The sequence below is a fragment of the Babylonia areolata genome, chromosome 1 (genome assembly GCF_041734735.1).
Source record: "Babylonia areolata isolate BAREFJ2019XMU chromosome 1, ASM4173473v1, whole genome shotgun sequence".
NCBI classification, from domain to species: domain Eukaryota; kingdom Metazoa; phylum Mollusca; class Gastropoda; order Neogastropoda; family Buccinidae; genus Babylonia; species Babylonia areolata.
The window spans coordinates 17906269-17917501 of NC_134876.1; the positions used below are offsets into that span (position 1 = coordinate 17906269).

Sequence of the window (11233 nt, forward strand, 5' to 3'; positions counted from 1 at the left end):
ACTCACTCGGGATGACAAGTTTTCTCCCTTGCTTTTCCCCACAGATGGCCTATTTGTAAGGGTTTGGAAAAAAAAAATGCAAAAAATACAAAATACAGAGTAAGAAAATGAAACTTTCAGAACTGGTTTATTACGTGTTGGGCTATTACATATACATAAAAAAGTCAAATTTCTCATCTTAGTTTTACAGTTTTGCCATTATGTAGAAAATAATGCCAATTTCTCACAACACATCACCATATCCATGCTCGCTTTCTGCACTTAATTCACTTTCTTCTTCATCATCATCCACCTCTTCGATGTCCGGCCCTACAGTTTGTAGCATTTCAAGTACTTTGGCAACACTAAAACATTGCCGTTGCTGCCTTGTTCGCTCCACAACATTTTGAGAAGAGCCGGCTTTGTTAACAGGCTGGCATGCGAGCAGACAACCGGTCAGTGACTTTGTCAGCGTGTGTGCGAGACGGGCCACACATGAGAGGCTGGCCAATCATACCATTCGGTTGTAGAGTGACCAAGAATAGCACACTCTGCTTGGTTAATCACAAAATCATGTGTACAGCGCATGATGGATTTTTATTTTTGGAAAATACAATTCCATTCCATTGTCCGAAACTGAATACATTTTATTTAGGAATGATCATGCATTCTGTCTTCCGGAGAGAGTTAAAGTGGATTAGTATCAGTATCAGTATCAGTAGCTCAAGGAGGCATCACTGCATTCGGACAAATCCATATACGCTACACCACATCTGTTAAGCAGATGCCTGACCAGCAGCGTAACCCAACGCGCTTAGTCAGGCCTTGAGAAAAAGGAAAAAAAAGGGGATTAATATACACAGAATCGCTCCCATGTGCATGCAGAAAGGACACACACCAGCAGACTGCCCAAACCCAGTCATGTGCAGGCAACGTCTGAACAATGGACACAAAGCTGGAGAACCAGCTTGCAGCCTCGTTGCAGGAGAACTGATTATCAGACATGAACAGACAGACAGCAACAAAACAGAAAACGCAACACAGTTTCAGTTTCAGTAGCTCAAGGAGGCGTCACTGCGTTCGGACAAATCCATATACGCTACACCACATCTGCCAAGCAGATGCCTGACCAGCGGCATAGCCCAACGCGCTTAGTCAGGCCTTGCAACACAGAATGAACAAACTTGCCGCACCACACTTAACCCTGGACGAGATGACAGATCAACAACTGACTCTAATAAACAAAACACAACAACAGCACTGATGATGGAAAAAAACAACTAGATCAAGACAAAGAACAAGACAAACAATGCAAAAGACATACAGGCGAATGGATGGGGATCCATAAGGCATCTACGCTCGAAGGGTTCTGTGTCACACACACACACACACACACTCACACACCACACACACACTCACACATATAAATATACGTTATCTGGCATGTTTCAGTGTCAGCCGGGCTGAGCAGTGCAGTTGCTGGAGGAATAGCTGGCTCTGTTGTGGGAGTCATCGTCATCGTCATCGTTGCCTTCATCTGCTTCTGGAAGTATGTGTGTGTGTCTGTGCGAGCGAGTGTGTATGTGCGTGTCTGTGTCTGTGTATGTGGGAGTGACTGAGTGTGTGTGTGTGTGTGTCTTTGTGTGTGTCTGTGTCTGTGACTGAGTTTGTGTGTGTGTCTGTGAATCAGTGAAGAACAAAAGTAATGAGAAAGAGTTAATTGTGTTCAGACGAACTGTGTGCGATGGAATGTGTGTGTTTGTGAGTTAGCATAGAAATTTGAATGTGCGAGTGTGATTGCATGCACATGTGATTGTGTATGAGTACATGTGTGTGCATGTACGTAAGTTTTATTATGATGGAGAGAAAGAGAGAGTGAACAAGAGCATGAATATCCTCCAAGGGAAATGGTGCTTTCAAATGAAACAAACTATGCTTTCCAGTGAGACAAGCCATGTCTTGCAGAGAAACAGAGAAACAAACCATGTTTTCTTGTAAGAAAAAGCAGGCTTTCCAATAAGATAAACCATGCTTTCTAGAAAAGACAAGCCATGCTTTCCAGTAAGACAAAACCAGGCTTTCCAGAAAAGACAAACCATTCTGTCCAGTAAACAAACCAGGCTTTCCAGTTAGAGAGACCTTTCTGTGCAGCAAGACAAGCCATGTTTTCCTGTATGACAAACCAGGCTTTCCAGTTAGAGAGACCTTTCTGTGCAGCAAGACCAGCCATGTTTTCCTGTATGACAAACCAGGCTTTCCAGTAAGACAAAGCAAGTTCTCACGTTAGACAAACCAGTCTTTCTGGTAAGACAAAATGTGCTTTCCAGAAAAAGATAAACCTTGCTTTCCAGAACAGAAAAACCATGCTTTCCCATAAGACAAACCATGCTTTCCCATAAGACAAACCATGCTTTCCCATAAGACAAACCATGCTTTTCCATAAGACAAACCATGCTTTCCCATAAGACAAACCATGCTTTTCCATAAGACAAACCATGCTTTCCCATAAGACAAACCATGCTTTTCCATAAGACAAACCATGCTTTCCCATAAGACAAACCATGCTTTTCCATAAGACAAACCATGCTTTTCCATAAGACAAAGCTTTCCCATAAGACAAACCATGCTTTCCCATAAGACAAACCATGCTTTTCCATAAGACAGACCATGATTTCCCATAAGACAAACCATGTTTTCCAGAAAAAAAAAAAAAGAAGACAAACCACGCTTTCCCTCACACCTGTTTCCACAGACACAGACTCCAGAGGAAGAAGTCACACGACCGCATCTACCGCAGTCAACAGGGCATGGCCCCGGCGGCCTTCTACAACGAGGGCTACGAGTCGATCCGCGACAACGTGAGCACCCCCTCGCAGCTGATTGTCCGCGAGCAGTCCTCCTCCACCTCCTCCTCCTCCACCCTGTCCATGGCTCCCCGGTGGAACCGCTCCACCTTCGCCAACTCTGATGAGGTACCCATGGAGTCCACTCAGTTTTGAACCCTCTCACCGCCCCCTACCCAAACCTCCTCCTCCTCTTCTGCTTCTATCTGTTCTGTTGCCTTGTATCAAAAGATTGTCATGTTCGGTTTTAGCCTTTGGTGGTCAGAGCACTGGCATGCATGGGCATGCACTCTCTTAAAGTTTTTTGAAAAGTGTTAGTTAAAAGTCTTGAACATTTAGGAATTAAAGCACTGGCATGCATGGGCATGCACGCTCTTTAAAGTTATTAAAAAGTAGTAGCTCAAAGTCTCAAAACAGTTAGGAGTTAAAATATCAGGCATGCATGAGCATGCAGACTTTTAAAGTAATTATAAAGTAGTTCAGATCTCAAGGCCTGACGAGCGTGCTGAATTTATGCATAGGTCAGGAATCTGCTTCTCTTGGGTTTGTTTTTTTTCAATTTCAGTTTTTTTTTTATTTGTTTTTTTAAACATACACGAGGAGAAGTGTGTACATCAGTCAGTCTGCACACTTTGACCCCTTCTTGGAAATGAAAGTGAAGGTAATTGTAATGATAATGTTGATAATCATGATAAAGATATAATGAACGACAGTGCTCACGGAAAAGAACTGTTTCAGCATTTCTCACGAACCATCACCTTCTTCTCAGGGTTTTTTCAGCATGGTCATACCAATGTGTGAAATATATAAATGGATCTGGGTGTTTCTTTGGCCCATCAATAAATCAGTGAATAGCAGAACTGTTTCTTCCAGATATTGAACACACTTTAAGAATAGTTTTGTGCTAATTGATAAGTAAACACATTCCTGTCTTGCACTTGAATTTCAGGACACCTTTGTTGTTACGTACCTTTTGATCCAAATGACCTTGACCTGTCCTTTGGCCCTAATGACCTTGACCTGTGTATAATTGATATCAGTGTATAACTGCACAATTAACTGTTGTATAAATTGTTTAAAAATCTGCACTGCATTGATTTTTTTTTTTTTTTTTTTTTTTTTTTGATGCTCAAATGTTTACTCTGTTTTTCCTCCCTCTGGATAACTCCCTGAGTGATGATTTAACGCTTAACACTGCGTGACTGCTGACTTAACAGTGTGTTAGTAACAGATGACAGTAAGAACTGATTGGTGACTTAACAATGTGTGAGTACCAGATAACAGTAAAAATTGTCTAAATAATGCCTGATGTTTTTTTTTTTTTAATTCCAAGTGACTGATGACTGTACTCATCAGTTCAGGAAATGGTGACATGTTTTTGAACAGAATTGCGTCTGCCACATTCCTTTTCTTTCTATGTTTTTATTTATTTTTTTTTTTAAACAACTTAAGATCTGATATGTTTTTTAAATGACAACTGTGGTGTATTTAAGACAATATTATTACTTTTATTATGAAAAAAAACCCCAGCTGATGCTGTGAAAGTTGGTGTATGTTTCTTATTATTTTGTTGTGAAATATTCAATTTGTTGATTCTAAGCGTTGTTTAAGTGCTTGTTTTATTTTACTTATTCATGATGTTCACTGGGGATGAAGGACACAGGGTTGAAATGGTGTTTTTTGGTGGAGAATGGACTGGAGGCCAGTGTGTGTGTGTGTGTGTGTGTGTGTGTTTATCAATCATATCAGCTTAACAGAGGTGTTTTGGATGGTGACCAAAAAAATCAACTTGTGTTCATCTATAACTGAAAGGTGTAAAAAAAACCAAAAAAAACAACCCCCCCCCACCCCCCAAAAACTTGATATATTTCTCTTTTTATTTTATTTCAGTCTAATTAAAATTTTATTTCATTTCATTCCATTTTATTTTATTCTTGTTTGCATGTTTTTTTGTTGTGTTCAAGTTTATAAACTTTTGCTAGACTGGCAGCGGGACTGTCATCTTGTTTTATTGTGCTGTTTGTCTGGAACTTGAGATAATGATATAAGTACATTGTTCGTCGGAAGAATCTTCCAGTTGTAATTGTCTGCATGAGCTGAATAAAGTTATATGAGCTGAACTGAATGACAGGATAATTGGATTGTAGCTGATAAAACATTCTTGAATTATCTTCAGCTGAAATACTGCGGCACAATGTGAACACATACTTAAGGGGGTTTTGGGGTGTTTTTCCTTTTTCTTTTTCTTTTTTTTTTTGTGAGGGAGGAAGGGGTGAATGGTGTTTTGTGTGGGTTTCTGTTTTGTTTGTTTGTTTGCTTGGTGGTAGGTTGGTCCGGTTTTGTTTGTTAATTTTTTGGGTAGGTTTCTTTTTGTTTGGTTTGGTTGGTTGGTTGGTTTTGGTTAGGTTTTTGTTGTGTGTTTACTTGTTTTTGTTTTTGGTTGGGTTTTTGTTCGTTTGTTTATTTTGTTGCTAGTCATCCTGCTGAATAAGTTGAATACATTAATCAGGAGATTGATGTATCATGTTTGGAGTGAGAGATTGATGTATCATGTTTGGAGTGACTGGTTTCAAGCTATCAGACTGGTTGATATCAGTCCTTAAAGCTTTATGTCTTTGTGATAATCAGATGACAGTTGGTCACGCCTTGCCCTGACATCTTACATAAACACTGATCTAGTCATCTGCTTCATCTGTTGTGCAGCTATGTTCAATAATCAAGATGTGCATGTGGCTATAATTTGTTTGCTCACTTGACCTATGTCTTTTTTTCAGTGAGAATAGTTTTGTTTTTTTGTTATCTTTGGTTTTGACGAATGCGTTTGCATAGTGTGATCTGGTAGATGCATGATTTTATAGTTTTGGGCTTTATCATTTTCATTCTGTTGTTCAAATTGGTGACTATCAAAGGTGGGCATGCACACAATCAATGTAGCTGTGTGGCTCAACTGCATGCATGTATGCACACAAAATTTCTGCACACACAAAACACACGCATGCACACACCCACATACCCAGACTTGTTGCATGTAGTGATTTTTTCCTTCTCATTTTGCCATGGGAAACAGTGCCTTGGAATGTTTTACGTTTCAATAAATCAGCTTTGCACCTTCTGCTTGTTGTTTTTTCTCCTGTGTTCTGTTTGTGCTTGCCTGCTTGACTGCTGTTGCTTGTATCACTACTTTGACTAATGCATGTTGAAAAACTCTGTTCCACTCTTAATTCCTTTCTTTTTTTCACACTCACTCTGCATATTGCTGATGTTATTTTTTGCATATTTTACCTAACTGTACATTAAACGCTGCTGCTGATTCAGCTTCTTCAACTTTCTGAGGACATTTGTGCAACAGAGACTCCAGTTGAGGACTGCAGTGTTCAGCCATCACAGATGCTGAGTTCCACGGTGTGAGCACCAACAGGCTCAGTCCATTATCTTACATGATAAAGGGAGGTCATTAGTGCATGAAATAAAATGGCCGCTGCAAAACTGAGCCTTTTACCTTTTAATTGCTGCTGATGAGTATACACATTAGTGAAGGGCCATCACCTCACTGAGATATGACAGAGCTTACAGGTCGGGATGTCAGTGAAGGGCCGTCACCTCACTGAGATATGACAGAGCTTACATGTCAGGATGTCAGTGAAGGGCTGTCAACTCACAGAGATATGACAGAGCTTAAAGGTCAGGATGTCAGTGAAGGGCCGTCACCTCACTGAGATATGACAGAGCTTACAGGTCGAGATGTCAGTGAAGGGCCGTCACCTCACTGAGATATGACAGAGCTTACAGGTTGGGATGTTAGTGAAGGGCCGTCACCTCACTGAGATATGACAGAGCTTACAGGTCAGGATGTCAGTGAAGGGCCGTCACCTCACTGAGATATGACAGAGCTTACAGGTCAGGATGTTAGTGAAGGGCCGTCACCTCACTGAGATATGACAGAGCTTACAGGTCAGGATGTCAGTGAAGGGCCGTCACCTCACTGAGATATGACAGAGCTTACAGGTCAGGATGTCAGTGAAGGGCCGTCACCTCACTGAGATATGACAGAGCTTACAGGTCAGGATGTCAGTGAAGGGCCGTCACCTCACTGAGATATGACAGAGCTTACAGGTCAGGATGTCAGTGAAGGGCTGTCACCTCACTGAGATATGACAGAGCTTACAGGTCAGGATGTTAGTGAAGGGCCGTCACCTCACTGAGATATGACAGAGCTTACAGGTCAGGATGTCAGTGAAGGGCTGTCACCTCACTGAGATATGACAGAGCTTACAGGTCAGGATGTCAGTGAAGGGCCGTCACCTCACTGATATATGACAGAGGCCGTCACCTCACTGAGATATGACAGAGCTTACAGGTCAGGATGTCAGTCACTTCTCTGTATTCAGACTTCTTCCTGTGTGGGCTGCTTTACTTTAGTCCAGCAAAATTAATCACACCATTGAAAGGACACAAAAAAGAAGTTAGCACACTTCAAACTGATGCCACATCAATGATCTCATTGCATCAAACGACCAGCAGTCAAGGGGATTGGGTTAAACCGTGTCTGGACTGATCCACAGTGAGGGATCCATAGTTGTAAATATGCACCATATGTATTAACTCACTCAGTATGGCCAGTCCTCTCTTCTCCTCTACACAGACCCCTCGGATGTCCAGTGGGTGTCTGAATGACCCAACCTTTAGCTTCCGTCGTCAGAATTGTGGTATTCTTTGTCAACATTCACGTCTTCAGTACAAGAGCCTTCCGCTTGCAATATTTTGATGATGGTAATTGGGGTGAAACGCTGTTAACGTCGTCTCTTTCGCCGTCGTATGGAAAGAGTTAAACAAAAAAGGGGGAAAAAACAAGAAAAGAAAGAAAAAAACAACAGACTTGCTTCCCAGATTAGGACCTGTCAGCTCCTTGATTAGCAGTTCACTGAATAACATGACGGCAGCTATTCCAAATCATGTTGCATATATCCCAGATATATTCCACATAGACAAGCGTATGCTTGTACTGGCATATGCCACATATATGCAAATACACAGTCATGGATGCATTGCTCTGCGGCAGTTCTCAAAACCAATTCATTCAGGCAACATATATCCCTTTGTTCTGATCAACTGATCTCTGTTGTCAAAGTGGTATCAAGGATATGACAGCTTTAAACACATAAGCACCATGTAAAACAAAGCCAGTTATCTGTTCAAGATCATTATTTGCTCAAATTGCTTTCACTGAAATGTTGTATTATGAATGAGAAGATGGCTGACCCCAAACCTTCCTCTCCTCTCCCAAGAAGTGTAGCACCACTATGGTACTGAATCTCACTTGTTCCAAACCACTCACATCAATACTACCCTGTCAGCAGTTTATTCTGAAAACCTTCGACTCTGCATGTTCTTCTCGTGCAGGTGTCTTTAACAAGCATATTTCACATGTCTGGGTTTCCTTTTGTCACCCCTTTCTTTCTCCTGTGGGCCTGGGATCATTAAAACAGCAGAGACACACATTGATCACAACTCTGCATCAAGATAATCAACAAAGCTACACAGGTCATGAAGTAGAAGAGATGTGTGTACGAATGTTGATGAACAAGAGCATGTTGTTTTTGACAGATCACATTTTGAGATGGTAGCTTCAGTTGAAGAGGACTGGACCAGCGTTTTAGTTCCAGTTTCAAGGAGGCGTCAGTGCATGTGGACTGACCCATGTACACACCACATCTTATGGATCAGTTCTTTTTTGACTCACTTGTGTAAACAAAGTGAGTCTATGTTTTAACCTGGTGTTCGGTTGTCTGTGTGTGTGTCTGTGTGTCCGTGGTAAACTTTAACATTGACATTTTCTCTGCAAATACTTTGTCAGTTGACACCAAATTTGGCATAAAAATAGGAAAAATTCAGTTCTTTCCAGTCATCTTGTTTAAAACAATATTGCACCTCTGGGATGGGCACAAAAAAAGAAAAAAAAGAAGCCTAATTATATGCAAACTGCATTTACTGTTATATTTATATTTTTTGTATTCTCTAAACTTGGCACTTTGATCTGATATTCTGACCCAACAACAAGAGTAGTCATTATTATCATTTTTTGTTCAAACAGGAACTTCTTTTGCTAAGCATGGAAGTTTTATTTATTTTGCAAACGTTTTGGTGCAGATAGTAAAAAAGGGAAATTACTCTGTAATTAATGCTAGGGGACTTAATTCGAATCTGGTTAGGACTTTTTTTTTTCTTTTTTTTCTTTTTTTAGCGTGAAGCTTTATAATAACAAATACAGAACACATTTTAATGATTAGATTTTTTTTTGATTTTTTTAAAAGTGTATCACAAGTGAGTCTTGAAGGCCTTGCCTCTCTTGTTCATGATATAAAGTAGTAGTGTTCCAGCTGACACTGAACAAGCTATGGAAGCCAAATTACCCTAGGATTGTTCAGATCATACACAATCCAGATGACATCTGCTCAATCCCTCTGCACCATGATCAGGAGTGATGGTCTTTTGGGTGAGATGATAAACAAACTCCAGAAAGCAACATGCACTCACTTGTTTAAAAAAACACCAACAACAACCAAACCCATGGCAACAATTAGTAAAACTTCATAGAAATATATAAAGGCATGCAAAAAGGAAAAGTGGCATTGGGCTATAATGGTGCATTCTTCCAAGAAAGCACAACCTCAGACAACAAATATGGAAACACTTCAGGTTGCAGGATTTTGTACCCAGTAAAAAACAAAAGAAAAATACATTCATTGTCTCCAATATGGAAGGTAAAAGTAATCCAGCCATGCACATAGACACCTACATAAAGAATGCACACGAAAGTTTTGCATGGATACAGATATTCATTTAGCCATTTAGCCATTCACAACGCACAGTCTGCAACATTGAACACTGCACATCAAACTGGCTTCTTGGACCTTTCTGTATCAAAACAAAAAAGTGGAATAAAAAGTTGACAGCAGATAAGTGAAATGAATAAAATAAAGGTTTGTATAACCACCAGTTAAAAACAAATACTTACATTCATGAGCAACACAGAGACGTTCTTCAATCTTTGGGTCTTGATGTTCCTGTGGAGTTCAAATTATCCATCTGCATTCCAAAGTAGCAGTGTAAATTGTTATGGTATGGATGTCTTGCCAGTTGTCTGATCATTGTTGTAGAGTCAGTCTCATCTGGTTTTAAGAAATGACTGGTAATAAGCCTTGAAATGACCCCCTTTCAGATGACAGGTAATAAGCCTTGAAATGACCCCATTGCAGATGACAAATAATAAGCCTTGAAATGACCCCCTTCGCAGTTGACAGGTAATAAGCCTTGAAAAGACCCCTTCGCAGTTGACAGGTAATAAGCTTTGAAATGACCCCCTTTCAGATGACAGGTAATAAGCCTTGAAATGACCCCCTTTCAGATGACAGGTAATAAGCCTTGAAATGACCCCTTTGCAGTTGACTGGTAATAAGCCTTGAAATGACCCATTTTCAGATGACAGGTAATAAGCCTTGAAATGACCCCTTTGCAGAAGACTGGTAATAAGCCTTGAACGAACCCTTTGTAGATGACAGGTAATAAGCCTTGAAATGACCCCTTTTCAGATGACAGGTAATAAGCCTTGAACGAACCCCTTTTCAGATGACAGGTAATAAGCCTTGAAACGACCCCTTTGCAGATGACAGGTAATAAGCCTTGAAATGACCCCTTTGCAGATGACAGGTAATAAGCCTTGAAATGACTCCCTTGCAGTTGGGTGGGCTATAAACAACAAAGTTTGACTTAATGAGTTGATCATTGTTGTTCACTGTAACGGCCATGTGATGTTCATGAAGCTGAGCCACTTGACTCTTGATTTTATATATGTTTGTGTTTCATTTTTGTAGCTGGTGAATACAATACTAGTTTTTCTCTGAAGAAGAAAGACAGTGATGATAGACTGTTATGTCAAGTATATTTACTCCCAGAACATTTAATATCTCCATGAATATCTCCTGTGAATACGTTGTTTGTTTGTTTTTCTCAGTTCCTGAAAGACACAATAAAACAATATGATTTTTACACAGACTGGGTGAGACGTGGGTGAACTGATCTTTTATATGCAATTTTATTTGATCTTTTAACAGTAGGTTTGGTTTATTTTTGACTGATTTTAAGAAGTGATGGGTATTTATTTCTGAAATGGCCCCTTTGTTGTTGAGTGAGTTATATAAAAAAAAACCCATAATCTATGTATAAGTTAACTCACTCAGTACGGCCAGTCCTCTGTTCTCCTCTACACAGACCCCTCGGATGTCCAGTGGGTGTCTGAATGACCCAACCTTTAGCTTCCGTCGTCAGAATTGTGGTATTCTCTGTCGACGTTCACCTCTTCAGTGTAAGAGCCTTCCGCTTGCAATATTTTGATCATGGTAACTGGGGTGAAA

The 11233-nt window shown here is 40.3% G+C and overlaps 1 protein-coding gene across 2 annotated transcripts in view; it reads left to right on the forward strand.

Annotated features, from left to right (window-relative positions):
• The window catches only part of LOC143280238 (uncharacterized), a 188346-nt gene that overhangs the window by 172299 nt on the left and 4814 nt on the right, over positions 1 to 11233 (forward strand). For both annotated transcript variants that reach the window (XM_076584874.1, XM_076584881.1), the window contains 2 exons: positions 1432 to 1528; positions 2732 to 2951. In XM_076584874.1, coding sequence (XP_076440989.1) covers positions 1432 to 1528; positions 2732 to 2951 — 317 coding nt within the window. The remainder of the gene's footprint in view (positions 1 to 1431; positions 1529 to 2731; positions 2952 to 11233) is intronic.